We start from the raw sequence: 17,301 nt of genomic DNA on the forward strand, positions 1-17,301 counted from the left end.
TCAATCCTTCAGGATGAGCCTTCGCTATATGGGAGTGACCAGTGGAGCTGAGGTGTAGGGCAACTACAACTCACTGTAGCTGTGTGCAGTGCAGAATAGCAAAGATGGACGCCAGAAGGTTCTTGCAGTTCAACTATAGAACGGATTTACTGTCAGAGACTATCAATATGCAGGGTTATTGCAGTATACTCACATATAGATGGTAAATGATAGTAGTACTCTGAGGACAACAAGAGAGGGTGCACTTCAGTTTATTCCACCTCCTTTAGAGCCTGGGCAGGGTAAAGGCACCTGGGCAGCTCGGCACCCCTTTGGAAGCAGTCAGGATAGATACCTCAGTCCTCAGGTTGATAACCCCTAGCTTTAAGAGTCCTACAGTCGACTGTGGATCAGGGTTTAGATACTGCCTGTCTCCTATGAGGCAACAGTGCCTGTATGGAAGGGTACTTCCAGCTACTTTCCTTGGTGGAGCCAAAACTGCTCTTTCTTCGTACCCTCTCTATCTCACTTTCCTAGAAAGTGCTCCTCAAGAATAACTGGTCCTCATTCACAGGCTCCCTTACCTCGACTTCACTAGAGTAGGTGATGACTCTAGAGTAAATTATGGCTTTACTGGGGCCCTGTTGATCCCAGGCTCAGTGGACCTTCGCCTGAGACAGAGGCAGCCAAAGAGAAAGACTCATACTCAATGTTATTACACATTTTCAAGTTACATTTTTTTCCTTCAGTGGATATGCCCCTTAAGTGAGACTGGCCGGCTAAACTCCAGCCTTCACAGGCACATTGCTGCAGGGCCATGGGGCCACATTTGGGCAAAAGCAGAGAGGTTATAATGGGCCAAGCTTGTCACATGCTACATTTTAATAAATGTCCTGGTAATTGTGTTTTAAGATGCTTATTTTGTTAGCTATAGGTTGACTACTGAAGGCAGACATTAAGGGCTGGTTTAAAAACTGGGGACAAACATTTACTTGGGCAGAGACACATTTCTGATGTTTCCAGTATATACGTTGGGGGTAACCAACCTGTGCTCCTCCAACTGCATCTCCCAGCATCCCTACAAGAGATGGGGCCTGATGATTTAGGTCCTAACTTTTCTACAGTCCTTCATCAAAGGAAATGGGTCAAAAGACATCCAGTTTTGGGGCTTTTATATTTTTTACAACAACAAGGGGCTGATTACAAAAAAATCGTATTTTTTCCAGTTTTTAGAACTGTGTGTATTTTGTGCTTTGTATTTTTTTGTGCATCAAAATCGTATTTGTCGCAACAAATACGAAAGTTTCGGAATTCATTCAAGCTTCGGTATGGTGACTTTCCTTGGGCCGGGTTGGAGCTGCAGAGTGCCATTGAGCCCTATGGGAGACTTTCCTTGGGCCGGGTTGGAGCTGCAGAGTGCCATTGAGCCCTATGGGAGACTTTCCTTGGGCCAGGTTGGAGCTGCAGAGTGCCATTGAGCCCTATGGGAGACTTTCCTTGGGCCGGGTTGGAGCTGCAGAGTGCCATTGAGCCCTATGGGAGACTTTCCTTGGGCCAGGTTGGAGCTGCAGAGTGCCATTGAGCCCTATGGAAGACTTTCCTTGGGCCGGGTTGGAGCTGCTGAGTGTCATTGAGCCCTATGGGAGACTTTCCTTGGGTCGGGTTGGAGCTGCAGAGTGCCATTGAGCCCTATGGGAGACTTTCCTTGGGCCAGGTTGGAGCTGCAGAGTGCCATTGAGCCCAATGGGAGACTTTACTTTGGCCAGGTTGGAGCTGCAGAGTGCCATTGAGCCCTGTGGGAGGCTTTCCTTGGGCCAGGTTGGAGCTGCAGAGTGCCATTGAGTCCTGTGGAAGGCTTCCAAAATCATGCATTGAAGGGTCAAAGTTGCCCCTGGGTCACTGGTTGGGGATCACTGTTCTAGGGCTCTGAGGGATGTGGTGCTGGGTTCTGTATTGATTTGGCTAGCCTTGTCAATAACAATTTGGAAAGAGGGCAAAAAAAGCAATTCAAGGAGGAGAGGTTCATTTTTGCCCTTTAGAAAGAACTACTAAGGTTCCATCTGAAATATGCAGTGCATTATTGGTCTCCAATGTCCAGAGAGACTAAGCACAGTAGTCTTATTTTTTTCATAAAATCACCTTCAAAGGCGAACTATATCTATAGTACAAATGACTGTACGTTTATTGTGGGAGCTCTCTAACAGGAAAAGCCAGTCAGTCGGGCAGCAAACTTGACTGTAAGTATTTGCTTTGTTTAAAAAGATATAAGAAATATTTACCGCGGGGTATGGCTTCCATGGTAATGTGTGTTTGTAGTGATTATGTTGTTCTGCAGACATATACATGCAATATGGAGTACTTGGCCTATACAAGTCTATAAGAAATTGTGGCATTAGAAATACAGATATGGACCTATTACCCAGAATGCTCAGGACCAGAGATCTTTCTATAATTTAGATCTCCATACTTTAGGTATTTAATAAAACTCCCTTTTCCCAGACTTATATTTCTTTGAAAGCACAAAAAACATATTTCCACGTATGGCAGTCATTTATCAAAAGATCTGAACTGCAGAAGTACAAACAAAAATAAGCAGCGAAAAAGTCACTAAAATCTGCAACTTTTTCAACTTGTCGCACAATAACCGCAACTGATTTTATATTGTCAGACAAAAGCCAGCGTCAAAAAATCCAAAAACTATGAAGCAAATACAATACCAATTGTAGAAAGGTCATCTGCCATTGACAGGTTTTATGTTGCGTATTTTAGTATTTGGAATTATCGCACTTTTGTTGCATAATAAATCTTGGAAAAGTCACACTTTTTTCTGCAACTTTTTAAAGGTTTTTGGCTTCAAAAAGCCTGGCCCAAAAATATTGCAGTTTAGTAAATGCCCACTCATGTACTATATATTTAAAATATTTAATAAACCCAATAGGACTGTTCTGCCCCCAATAAGGGGTAATTATATCTTAGTTGGGATCAAGTACAGGTACTGTTTTATTATTACAGAGAAAAGGGAATCATTTAACCATGAAATAAACCCAATAGGGCTGTTCTGCCCCAATAAGGGGTAATTATATCTTAGTTGGGATCAAGTACAGGTACTGTTTTATTATTACAGAGAAAAGGGAATCATTTAACCATGAAATAAACCCAATAGGGCTGTTCTGTCCCCAATAAGGGGTAATTATATCTTAGTTGGGATCAAGTACAGGTACTGTTTTATTATTACAGAGAAAAGGGAATCATTTAACCATGAAATTTTCCCAATAGGACTGTTCTGCCCGCAATAAGGGGTAATTATATCTTAGTTGGGATCAAGTACAGGTACTGTTTTATTATTACAGAGAAAAGGGAATAATTTAACCATGAAATAAACCCAATAGGACTGTTCTGCCCGCAATAAGGGGTAATTATATCTTAGTTGGGATCAAGTACAGGTACTGTTTTATTATTACAGAGAAAAGGGAATCATTTAACCATTAAATAAACCCAATAGGGCTGTTCTGCCCCAATAAGGGGTAATTATATCTTAGTTGGGATCAAGTACAGGTACTGTTTTATTATTACAGAGAAAAGGGAAATGCTTTTTAAAAAATTGAATTATTTGCTTATAATGGAGTCTAAGGGAGATAGTCTGGATAATGGGTTTCCAGGTAATGGTTCCTATACCTGTATATAAAATATAACAGTAGCTTTTTCCTTCCTTCCTTTCCAATGCTCTCTCTGATTATCCCATAGTTTATTTCCTCTTTCTGCTTTTGTGTGCCCTTTTCTCAAGTATTAACCCAGGGAGCCTGCTACTGCCTTTGTCACTGGTACGGGTTTAGTGCCAGTTATAAAAGCTAGGTAGGTAGTAGATACTGCCAGCTTGTGGCTATATCTATTGGCTCATGTTAATTATTTTGGGTTTCTAACTATATGATCTGCCGGGTATAATCCCATTATAAGGTGCCTGAACCAGTGCTTGGTGAAATTCCCCATTCTCTGATTTAAAAACAAACACAAATAACAACAGACTGTGTTCCTCTAATTACATATACTTTATTATTGCATAGGTCATTAGAAAACCAGTGTATGTCAAATATACAGCACATATAAGGGATCTGTTCATCTAAAATAGCCGTCATATCTCTTCATAATATCATCATATTTTGTAAAGTATCAGAAAAATGCAGCTATGATATGTGCTTTACAGTAATGTACAAAATACAAACAGCGGAGTGTCTGGCGTTTTAACCCCAAAATTATAGCCAGTGTTACTATGGTACTGTATTGAGAGGGGCAGCTTTAACTATAAGTTTTAGTATGATATACACAATGATATAAGACAATATGCAACTGCTCTTCATTTCATTGTACGTTTTTTCCTAAAACAGTCCCAGTAAATCAATTCCACATGTGAAAGGCAATGCAACTGTCAGGCTGTCTGATTCTAGCAACAAGCCGACTGCTAGAATGTAACATTCTGTCTGGTTGTACGTGGGGGTTACTGGCTGGACAGCCCTTTTCCATCCCCCTTTTTAGAGAGCAAACCTTGAAAACCAAATCAACTAGACACATATAATAAATAGGAGACCAATTGCAAAGTTGCTTATATTATTTCCAAGTGACCCTCCTCTTTATCCTGACAAATAGGACGGGTATTTGCATGGCTGTATGGTGTATTTATACAAATGAAGAGTAATCATTTCCTTACACTCTGTAAGCCAATTTTTGTATCTGATCTATTTGAATGGAAGATGAACATTTCTCATATTAATACACTGAATTTACCAATTTAGAAACAAATGTAACAAAAGTGAAAGTGCTAACAATAGAGGCTTTATGGAAATAGAATTCACATTTCAAATAAAGCATTCTCTATCGGTGACCAGGGCTTATTCACACACATTTGTGCAATGCACAGTTCTGGCACAGAGATGTGGGTTCCGTGCAGATCAGAGGGCACCAGTTTGGCACCCTACTGCTAATACATGTTGATATATTTACCCAGTTATCATGATTGTCATCTATGTAAGGTGATCCCAGAAAGGAAGGCGAAGTATATAGGGTGTAAGGTGACCCCCAAAGCAGTACCCAGGCTCCCAATTGCGTGCTTTTTGTTTTCATTTTCCTCCCTATAATTTATTCTATGTCGTGTGTGTAACATTTCTTCTTCTTCGTGTAACCTTTTCTGAAACAAGTGTGCAAATCAGGGGGGTGGGTCAGGCGAGTAATAAATTATCCTCCATGCTGTAGTTAAATGTTATACCCCCATTATTTGATGCTCTTGCAAACTATAACAAATAAACGGTGTAGTAAGTGATATACTGTGTGCTCAAGATTCCTTATTTGTGTGCAGGAGCCCTCCAGGGGAGGCAGCGGAGGCCTAGGGACCTCCAAGTATAATCTAAGGGTTAAGGCCACCTCTTTGCTATTACCCAATTACCACCACTTTCTTAGGGGCACATTTACTAACCCATGAACGGGCCGAATGCGTCCGATTGCGTTTTTTTCGTAATGATCGGTATTTTGCGATTTTTTCGGAAAATTATCGCGACTTTTTCGTTACCAATACGATTTTTGCGAAAAAACGTGAGTTTTTCATAGCCATTCCGAAAGTTGCGATTTTTCGTAGCGTTAAAACTTGCGCAAAAAGTTGCAATTTGTTCGTAGTGTTAAAACTTGCGCGAAACGTCGCGCCTTTTAAGTTTTAACGCTACGAAAAAAGCGCAACTTTTCGCGCAAGTTTTAACGCTACGAAAAAATCGCAACTTTCGGAATGGCTACGAAAAACTCGCGTTTTTTCGCGCAAATCGTATTGGTAACGAAAAAGTCGCGATAATTTCCGAAAAGTCGGAAAGGCGCCGAAAAAATCACAAAAAATACGAAAAAGTCGCAAAATGCTCGTTTTCAAATCGGATTTTTCCAATTCGGACTCGGATTCGACCCATAGTAAATGTGCCCCTTAATCTTACCTCCTCTCTCGAGCCATGTCTGATGTGCATTGGCCACTTTACACTGCATTTTCTTTTTCATTTATTCTTTGTTCCTATCTGCCGTCTTAGGTTTCAGGGCCGAGCAGCCTTCATAATCCTTCCAACCTCTACAGTGACATCCCTGGATCCCAAAATTTATAAGGATTCCATCCCGTCACTCTATTCCCTGTTCTCTGGTTGGGCCCTGTAGTATACAGCCAGCTGATTGGAGGAGGTTGGTATCCAGCCCATGCCCCCATTGATATAACACTATATATAAATACACTGCCCTCTATATAATAGTTTTTTAAATAATAATTGGCAGCCCATAGCCAGACAACAATACCCATAAATGCTTTTACTCACACCTCCCTCACTCCTGTAAAGCCACACATACAATTAAAATAATTCATCTGAGTCTTCTAGATAAAATGTAAACTAGAGGCAGCTGATATTTTACATGCATACAAAAATATACAGTAATTTTACAATCTTATTCAGTGAATATGCCCACTAAAATGTATTTTCTAATAAAGAAAGACAAGATATAAATACTCTAAGATGTAGCAAATGCCACAAGATTCTTTAGAAAAAAACCCTACCTGGAAAAGCCATTCATTTTATTGATGGTTTGCAAGGCTCGCTGAATGCCATGTGTTGGCTCTTGGGTGGTAATGCCTAAACAAGTTGCTCCTCTTTGATCGGATAATGTATATATATATATATATATATATATATATATATATATACACTGTATATACACCCTACCAAGAATCATAGCAGGGATGTAACATTTAAGCTTATGTGTATTGCACAGCCAATCAGGAGGGGCCATACAGTAAGCCATGGCAGTCTAAACCTACGTTTTATACAGGTATGGAATTTGTTATCTTGAAACCCGTTATCCAAAGAGCTCTGAATTGTGGAAAGCCAATCTCCCAGATTTTTAAAAATTATTTCCTATTTCTCTGTAATAATAAAACAGTACCTGTACTTGATCCCAACTAAGATATAATTACCCCTTATTGGGGGCAGAACAGTCCTATTGAGTTTATTTAATGTTAAATGATTCCCTTTTCTCTGTAATAATAAAACAGTACCTGTACTTGATCCCAACTAAGATATAATTACCCCTTATTGGGGGCAGAACAGCCCTATTGGGTTTATTTCATGTTTAAATGATTCCCTTTTCTCTGTAATAATAAAACAGTACCTGTACTTGATCCCAACTAAGATATAATTACCCCTTATTGGGGGCAGAACAGTCCTATTGGGTTTATTTAATGGTTAAATGATTCCCTTTTCTCTGTAATAATAAAACAGTACCTGTACTTGATCCCAACTAAGATATAATTACCCCTTATTGGGGGCAGAACAGCCCTATTGGGTTTATTTAATGGTTAAATGATTCCCTTTTCTCTGTAATAATAAAACAGTACCTGTACTTGATCCCAACTAAGATATAATTACCCCTTATTGGGGGCAGAACAGCCCTATTGGGTTTATTTAATGTTTAAATTATGTTTTAATAGACTTAAGGTATGGAGATCCAAATTACAGAAATATCCATTATTCAGAATACCCTAGGTCCTGAGCATTTCGGATAACAGGTCCCATATCTGTATATACAAGACCAATGCTAAAGGAGAACTACACCCCCTCAGCTATAAAAGCCCCCTTAACTGGCCTGCCTCTACCCCCCCCCTCACCTTTCCCTTATTGCATACTATATATATCGTAGAAGCTTCGGGTCTGAACGCTGACACTGACCTTGCTTGTAAATCGCTGGTGGGATGGCATACACGGCGCAGCGATTTGCCGAAATCGCTGAAGTTGCCTTGAGAGGAAACTGGCGATTTTGGCGCCACGTATGCCATTCCACTGCTGATTTACATTCTAGTCAGTGGGATGGTATTTCGGGAAGATTAGTTGCCCGCAACAAGGGAGATTTGTTGTGCGGTGACTAAACTCCCCGTGTGTCACAGCCCTTAAGCTTCTAGTCATGTGAGTTTAATACATTGCAATGGCTATATCACTTAAACCTGTACAGACCTGTCTACCCTCTTTGATTCTTTTACCCCCACAGTGATAAAGCAAAGGGTCTGTTCTGGTTTTAACTGGGTGGATCTGGGCATAATGGAGCATTGAGTTGCCATGGCCAAGACTCAGTTCCCTGAAGGTTGATGTTTATGACATATGAAGATTTCAAAAGGCTGCCATTTGGCAGCTGATATTTTTCAATATTCTATCTAAAAATGTTAAATTATTTTATAGTTATTCCGTTCTATTGCAATACAACAAAATCTGAGGTACAGATATCACAGTATTTAAAGTGCCCAGTGTAATTCAAGGCTAGCATGTTATATATGGGCTTAGGCGTGTATGGTCACAAGTACCTCTCATACACTTACGGTAACATGGGAGATCAGTGTATCATAAACACATAAGCCATATATGTAGCCTTAAATGTTCAAAGTCCAATGCATTTTTAGGTTGTAGGCTTTGGGCCAGCGCGTTTTGGTCACAGATTATGAATGGGGAGTGTTCCATTGTCAATCGTGCTGTAGTACATGCGCTTCCTGGCACAGGTCAGCAGACTCGCCACTATCACCAACAGCACCAAAAGGGCCAGGCCGACAGCTAGAAGGGTGATCAGGGCGGTGTTTGCTTCACTGCTGGATAACATCTTGCCTAGAAACGGTATTCCGGCTGATTCTTCAGCTGCAAATAATAAAACAACGATAAATGAAAAGTCTTGATGGCGTAGGGGGCACAGGACCCACCTTGTAGGGCATTCAGTCATTTTGTATTCACTGTAAACTGTACATAAACAGTACAAAGAGAATTTTCTACTGAAAAGGAAAAATAACTTACCAGAACCAGTTCCCAGTGACCCACCAATGGGAGTTTTTGTTGTAGAACCATTTCCCAAAATGGTTTTACCTAGATGGAATAAATATAATAAATTAGTACATGGGAAAATCCCTTCTGGCCTTGGATTTCTATCAGAAAAAAAAACCCTAACAATTAAACTTTTATATTAAAGGGACAGTATACACCCAAAAGCACCTTTGCTAAAATGTACACAGTAAAGAAGAATTGTGTTGAAACTATTGGTTTATGGTCTATATTTTTATGCCATTATAAAGCATTAATGTGGAAGTTCTGATACCCCAACCTTCCTTTATAAACAGAGCAATTATCCCTATCGTCTTTTTTAACAAACAAACCCCTTCTTTCTCTAAGCAGCGGCCTTTGAGCAGCTCATTGTTGGGGGCTTCTCAGTGGACTGGGAATTAGTTTTATCAGCTCCTTTGAAGTTCTACGAGATCAGGTAGTGATAAAGTGCCAGAAGTAACAGAAACCATGGATATTTCTTAATTAAAATGTTAGGCAAAAAGTATGTTCAGCACAAGCCCATGTTAAATAGGGGTTCATACTGTTCCTTTAAGAGAAAGTTGAAAATGATCCCAAAGAACCTATATCTGTCCACGTAGTTGGTTGTATCACCTTCAAATTTCTGCTCCCATAACCATCAGCCAGGATTATTTTGATGCCTTATCTTTACTAATTTACCTGATTTCTTTACAGTAAACACGGTTTCCATGCCGGCGTGGATGTGGTCCGATACATGGCAGTGTAACAGCCACGTTCCAGGGTTGTCAGCCACTAGTTCTATTGTTTGGAATGTCCCAGGGAAGAGATCAAATACGTCTGCTCGATGCTCCTTGTCTTTCTGAAACACATTTAAGAGTGAACTTACTAAACCATCATACCTAGGTTATACTTCTCCTTACCACTATGGCCTTTCTAGGGGAACTTTTACAGTAGAGAATACATGACTAGACTAGAGGACTAGAAAATTTCCCTGAGTAAAACACACATTGTTATAGTGCATAATAATTCCTGTATTACAGGTATGGGATCCCTTATCCGGAAACCCGTTATCCAGAAAGCTCCGAATTACGGAAAGCCCGTCTCCCATAGACTCCATTTTAATAAAATAATTCGGAATTCAGATTTCCTTTTTCTCTGTAATAATAAAACAGTACCTGTACTTGATCCCAACTAAGATATAATTACCCCTTATTGGGGGCAGAACAGCCCTATTGGGTTTATTTAATGGTTAAATGATTCCCTTTTCTCTGTAATAATAAAACAGTACCTGTACTTGATCCCAACTAAGATATAATTACCCCTTATTGGGGGCAGAACAGTCCTATTGGGTTTATTTCTTGTTTAAATAATTCCCTTTTCTCTGTAATAATAAAACAGTAGCTGTACTTGATCCCAACTAAGATATAATTACCCCTTATTGGGGGCAGAACAGCCCTATTGGGTTTATTTAATGGTTAAATGATTCCCTTTTCTCTGTAATAATAAAACAGTACCTGTACTTGATCCCAACTAAGATATAATTACCCCTTATTGGGGGCAGAACAGCCCTATTGGGTTTATTTAATGGTTAAATGATTCCCTTTTCTCTGTAATAATAAAACAGTACCTGTACTTGATACCAACTAAGATATAATAATCCTTACTGGATGCAAAATAATCCTATTGGGTTTAATTAATGTTTTATTGTTTTTTTAGTCGACTTAAGGTATGAAGATCCAAATTACGGAAAGACCCCTTATCCGGAATACCCTTGGTCCCGAGCATTCTGGATAACGGATCCTATACCTGTATGACTGGTAATTACCAGCTATTACAGACTTGCATGTGTTTAACCTACCCAAATAAGATCCAATGTCAGCACTGACCTTGTAAATAAAGCTTTCTGCATGGAAATGTACTGTGTGCATGTCAATCTCATTCCCCAGGCCCAGCAGATACCAGTTGGTCTTTTCCCCTTCAGTCATTGTGAGGCCATGGAGATTTCCGTAGATTTTCCCATTAATTGCTATAGTGGAAATAATGCAATGATGATATTTTCTGTTATAAGGCCAATAGTACAAGGGATAATTAGCAGCCCTGTTCTTTTGTAAAATGAAGAACCTGACATTGCTCTACAACTTAAGGATAAATTAATGGTAGTAAATTTGATTGACATATTTTGCATTGTGATCCTACTGAATTGCCTAATTAGTAGGAAAGGTAAAAACTAAGTAAGCTTTATCAGAAAGGCCTATGTAAATACAGCCATAAGCACTTACAGAAACGCAGGATTTCTTGTCTTCTTTTGTGTAAACATGTTCTTAGGTATCAGACTTCCTCTCTGAGAAAAATCCTTCATTCCCAGGGCCTGAGTCTGCTCAGCTCTCTCTTCTCTCTCCCTTATCCTGCTCCCCTTCCATAAGAATTCAGAAGAATTCACTCCCCCTCCCATCAGAATGTGATCTATGCTACCAGCCTATAGAGCTGCAGCAGGAAGCTATGAAGACCAAGCTAAAATGGCAGCTGCTATATTAAACAAACAGAGAAAGCTTCTAGGGCTCTTTACTCAGGTATGGTAAAATTTTTTTGCAGAATAAATATAGCATTCTAGGTGGCACTAATGTGGCAAATCTGCCAAAATGACTTTCCTTCTCATTTAAGGCAATTGTAGTCAGCTTTTTAACAACTTAAACAGAACATTTGCCAAATGGCCATTGGCAGATATTCTTGTCATTTCTGTGTTACACCATGTAATGGTGGTTTTCAGACTTTCAAGCTGCTCTTTGTGATCTGGTATCGGCACCTATCTCCCCTCATGTCACATCAAAGTTACAGAAACATAAAAACACTGTCATCCTACTTTAATTACAAGAATATCTAGAATAGCAAATAAAGCTTCAACCCAGATCTTATCCCGACTACCAGATGGACTACCAGGGGTATCTAAAGAGCTTATAGCCATTCAGATGGCTAGCCATATTCTTCATTTCCCAGGGTGCCACAGCCATGTGAACTGTGCTCTGAAAAACTTTAGTCACACTTTACTGCTGAGCTGCAAGTTATAGTGAGTGAGTGAGTGATATCCCCCCCCTCCCAGCAGCTGATCAGCAGAACAATGGGAAGGGAGCAAGATAGCAGCTCCCAGTAGGTATCAGAATAGCACTCAATAGTAAGAAATCCAAGTCCGGCTTGGGACTCCTCCAGTTACATAGGAGTAGGAGAAACAATAGGTTAGCTGAAAGCAGTTCTAATGTGTAGCGCTGGCTCCTTCTGAAAGCTCAGACTCAGGCACAATGCACTGAGATGGCGCCTACACACCAATATTACAGCTACAAATACATTTATTGGTTAAAGAATAACATTTTTAATGGCAGAGTGAATTATTTGTTGTGTAAACAGTTTAATTTGGTAATGAAAACTGTTCCATAAAAATCATGACAGAATCCATTTAATTACTAATTTTACTAATGCCATTTTATGGCTATATGTGGCTGGGGGGCCCAGAGCAAATACCCTTTCCATGGCAGCCCTAGCATTGAATTAGAACTATTATATCACTGTTATGGTTCTTATTTCCTAGGGAATATTATTCTTCTGCATTTTAGGTTTTTACATATGCTGGGTGTTGGGCTTCACAGGGAGGGCAGACTGCCTGTGGCTGAGTGAATAGTGAATATGTTATTTACTGGCACGCAGGCCAACCGTCTGTATCTGCTGGCAAATTGCAGACAAAGCAAACTGAGCTTTTCTTTCCAGGAACAGATGAGGGTCAGAGAGGAAATGCTGCATAATGTGGCTGAAACATGTCTGTTAGTAAGATGAGCACTCATTAATGATCGCAGGGTGCATCCCAAGGCACAAATGTATAGGGCACAAGTTGCAATTAAATATGGTATATGGTGGTTTGAGCCTGTTTTTGTCATTGACCCCTTATATCTATATAATCTCAGAAATACCTACTTTTTTACATATAAAGAAGAAATGAAGACAGAAACCCATGTTTCACAGCCTAAGAACTATGTTACATGCCAAGGGAAGCTGCCCACAGTGCTTAATTCCCCCGATATCACCCACACATAGGTGAGGATATCAGGAGAAGATCCACTTGCTTGGCGACTTCGCCAAGCGGATCTTTGCATGTATGGGCACCTTACGAAACCGGCTTATCAGAATTCTGTCAGCCATCTTGCTGTTATCTAACATAAGGAGCTCACTGTACTCGTCAGAATTACATTGTGACCAAACTAGAGAAATAATGAAGGACACCCCTAATGCATTTTAGGTGTTCACTGCTATTAATGGCTACAGAAACACAAATCGGGGGGTCGCTGGCCCTGGAGAGCTGAGGAGAAGCTTTAGCAAACAATATTTCTTAAGGAATCCATCCCTGATGTTCTTGGACTACAGTTCCCATCATTGCGTTCAAGCCTCTCCTTTAATAACCATAGAATACTACTTGCCATGAATTTTGTTGCTTTCTTGAAATTTTTCGGTAACATTCACTTCGCTGGGCTCTTTGTGAGTATAAAACCGAATGTTTTCATCCAAGTACCAGGACTTATTTTCATCGAATACCAGAAAGAGCACTGCAAATTCGCGGTCCACATCTTTTCTCTTGCCCTGGTTGTTTAGGACACCTTTGCGGCATGTTATTAATGGTCCGACCAAGCCACTGTAGATATCCTGAACATAAAACAACACTTGAATATGTAAATAAAATACACAATTCCTGTACTCTTATAAATGCTGTTTTGTGATGTCACCTGTTACATTAATGCTTATTAATGTCATGAGCATCACATGACTCTGAAATTTGTGGATTATGTAAAGAAAAATCATGTAACCCATATGATGTAACTATTGCTGTAAATCAAAATGCACAGTGTTTTACTCAGCTCATGTATTTACTTTTCTATAATTACCTTAATGAAATTTTCTCTGGAATAATAAGCCCAGGTTAAGCAATCTGGGTCATTAGCTCCTGGTCCGGATCTCTCTGGGATATTCCACTGATATGTTCTTATAGCTCCTGCAAAATACGTTTCCAGTCTAAGTTACATATTGACATAGCTAAGTTGGGATCAACATCCATCAAGTTCAACCCCTCCGTACGAACCCCAGTGTACATAATTACATATATACACACATGTTGCTGACACAGTGGCCAATTTACGAACGTAGGTACTAAACTGCATAAGTGTGGTTGCCAGTAGCAACCAGCTAAAGCTGCTTTTCCAAGTGCAATTTAGCACCTATATAAATAAGCCTTCTTGATTGCAATCCCCTGAATCAGTTTTGTGCTGAAAGAATTCATGCTCTAACCTCATATTTTTCACTTACTAAAAAGGCATCCAACCCTTTCTAGAAAGTATTATGTATCTACACGTGCAAAGAATTCAGTAGCTCCATACACAGCTCTCATGGTAAAAAAAAAAAAGTTTTTCATGGGATGCCCTTGTGTCCTCTGAAAAGATCTACAGGTGAATAAGGCACCACATAGGTTATTGTGTGGTCCCCTAATATATTCATTTTCCACCATGTCCTTAGCTTCTTAAACTAGGCAATTACAGCACAATATGGGTAGCTATGGCCATTATCAAACCTGCCTGCATCCTATTTGTATCTGTAAGTATCATGATACTTCTTCTGATCTTATCAACCTTCTATGGGGCTGCTCAGAAATGATACAGTCTAATGGCCTCCATATCTGCTAGTAAAAAAGCACTGGGACGGGACAAGCCCATAGAAATCTTTATTGCGGAGGTGCAATTGTTGGAGAGCTAGGGTGTGCGAGGAAGGTCTCCTGTTTGTCTCCATATCTGGTAGGCCCTCAGGATTGGGATTCAAAATAGGCCCTGGCATTTTAACTGCAAAGAGCCCCCCAGCAGCCCAATAAATAGTGACTGCCTATGGCATCTTACAGCAGCCCCTCTGGCATTTGCCACAATCTTCAGATTGGCAGTCCCGGCCTGGCCCTTAGCCGCCAGCTAATGACAGGTGTGCACTTCTCCAACAGATCAAATGTCATTCATATCAGTACAATATGGTCATCCACGAATAAGTAGAAGTTGATTTAATCCTATCTATTGACCTCCATCAAAACTCTACTCACCTGGCTGTGTTGCGGTGTTTCCTCCTGCGGCCACTTCCACAACCCCATGGGCATGTATAGAGTAAGCTCTTGTGGCTTTATTCTTAAACACAATCAGAATGCTGTCTCCAACCTCTGCTCGTATAAAGGGGCCTGAAAACAGCAGATTTCAGGGTTTTCCCATTTAGTAGACCACATTATAGAAGAAATACTAACCAAGGCATCTGTTTATTACTGGGCCATTGTACATTTATACTGGTATTTTCCCTTTGTACCTAACTAATTAAACTATCAAAAAGTAAATTATTTTCCTTTTCCTTTCTCCTCTAGCTCCCTAATCACCCCTCATAGACTAGCCATTTTGTTTTAATCCCTTTACAAGGAGCTAGAAAGGAGGACATAGTAGCAGAAGGGCAGTAGCAGTAATATGTAGTAGCAGTAATATAACATTACTGGTGAAACGGGGCTACTACTGGTAAAACTCTCCATGGCAGGAATATTTTTGTGTTTTTACAGGGTTCTGTAAGTAACTAGTAAGTGTAATCTACCCACAACTCTATGGTGCTGCTGCATCCCCTGTTGAGTTCTTTAGGCAGAATGTAACCTGTGCATTGAGAAATAGCATCTGAGACTGTGTGGCTAAGGCAAATGCCACCTCTGACCTGTGGTAGAACCAACCCTACCCACTCGTTACTCCCATTTCTGCCCTATTTGTAGCTTTGTAAATAACTATTTACCAAGTATCTCAAGATGTTCTTCTTCCGGAGTCCTTTTTTTCTGTTCTGTAAACTGGCCATTTGTATACTCCCGGTACACTACTTTCTTGTATTTCGACCCAATCCAGTCTCCTTCTCTGCTCACAAATATATGTCCATAGCTTTAACACATTATAAAAAAATCAAAATCAGTGGTGTAACTACATATTTTAGCCCTTCATCTGAATTAATAGTGCTTAGCCAAACCTAATTAAATCCTTTGTGAACTGGACAACCAAAGGCAACATTTTTTTTCAGATGATGCATTTTGTGTAATTTGCCTAAATTCCAGTATTTATATAAGAGGTCCAATTCAATTTGATATTCAATTGAAACTTTTGTGGAGTATAGTTTTCTTTATTTTTAGACAATGAATTATAAGGGCAGAATGCTTGCAGTCCATGGGCGCTGCCATATTGGTTTTCTCTGATGAGCCATTCGCTGTTAAAAAGAACACCTCAGATTACATGAAAATTAGGTTAAAATTCACCAGGTTAACATAAATCCATGGTTTGAAATTAAAGGAGCTCTGTAATGATTTTATGGTACAGTTTTTATTACTATATTACTCTGGTTACATTGCAAATAATTCATTTTATTCTTCACCAATAAATGTATTTGTAGCTGTAATATTAGTGTAAAAAGTGCCATCTCAGTGGATTGTGCCTGAGTCTGAGCTTTCAGAAGGAGCCAGCGCTACACAAGGGAATGCCTTTTAGATAAGCTATTGTGTAACTGGAGGAGTCTTGGCCAGACTTGGATGTTTTACTGTTAGGTGTTATTCTCATATCTACCATTAGGTGGGGCATGGAAGCATTTTTAGCAATACAGGTGTCAGGTAGCTGCTATCTTGCTACCTTTTTATTGGTCTGCTGATTGGCTGCTGGAGGGGAAAGGGAGAAGGTGAGGGTGATATTGCTAAAGTTTATCAGCGCACAGGTGGCTATGGGCACCTGGGAAAGCAAAAACCTGTCTAGCCCCACGTCAAATATGAAAATCAAATATAAAAATCTGTTTGCTTGGATTTCAATGCAGGATTCTTTTGGAGGAGCACTATTAACTGATGCATTTTGAAAAAAACCAAACTATTTTTTTCTGTGACAGAATCTCTTATGTGACTGGTTGCTTTGGGTGCTTGGCTTGGGGCAAGTTTTGCATGTGTAATTGCATTATCTGTAATGATATATATAACCAACCCATTTGCCCTACCTGCTTTCTCCTTCAGTGAAGGTATGCTTTTGCAGCTCCCATGTCCTGTCAGGAGAATAGTCCCATTCTAGCTCTTCAGCGGCAATGAAGTAGGTTCTCATAGTGCCATACTGCTGGTCAGTATTAGAGTCATTACATAAATCCACTTGGTAAATCTGCTTCATACCATTAGCATAGTGATTAGTGGTCTGGCAACTGACTTCAAATCCCCCTAAGGAGAAAAACAGATTGTGCTCTTGTCTATCTTTTGCCAAGTATTGTATATCTTTATAATATATATGCTGACATATTTCTATAGTGTATTTTATATTAAGTAACACATATATTTAGTTTGCGCCCATTACATCATGTATTACATATTTAAATATAAGATATCTTCAAGTTGCTTATTCTTTTTTGTTCATAATTACACAGACTTGCTAAGGTA

General features: G+C 39.7%; 1 protein-coding gene across 1 annotated transcript in view; it reads right to left on the minus strand.

Annotated features, from left to right (window-relative positions):
* Window positions 1-7,858: 7,858 nt before the first annotated feature.
* hephl1 (hephaestin like 1) overlaps window positions 7,859-17,301 on the minus strand; it is a 35,318-nt gene continuing 25,875 nt past the window's right edge. Inside the window, exons 12-20 of the mRNA XM_002939721.5 lie at window positions 16,875-17,085; window positions 15,648-15,787; window positions 14,932-15,063; window positions 13,742-13,848; window positions 13,280-13,502; window positions 10,706-10,845; window positions 9,519-9,678; window positions 8,817-8,885; window positions 7,859-8,663 (exon numbers count right to left, since the gene is read on the minus strand). Coding sequence (XP_002939767.3) covers window positions 8,464-8,663; window positions 8,817-8,885; window positions 9,519-9,678; window positions 10,706-10,845; window positions 13,280-13,502; window positions 13,742-13,848; window positions 14,932-15,063; window positions 15,648-15,787; window positions 16,875-17,085 — 1,382 coding nt within the window. The 3' untranslated portion in view covers window positions 7,859-8,463. The remainder of the gene's footprint in view (window positions 8,664-8,816; window positions 8,886-9,518; window positions 9,679-10,705; window positions 10,846-13,279; window positions 13,503-13,741; window positions 13,849-14,931; window positions 15,064-15,647; window positions 15,788-16,874; window positions 17,086-17,301) is intronic.

This window comes from Xenopus tropicalis, chromosome 2, assembly GCF_000004195.4.
Source record: "Xenopus tropicalis strain Nigerian chromosome 2, UCB_Xtro_10.0, whole genome shotgun sequence".
In the NCBI taxonomy this organism is placed as follows: Eukaryota; Metazoa; Chordata; class Amphibia; order Anura; family Pipidae; genus Xenopus; species Xenopus tropicalis.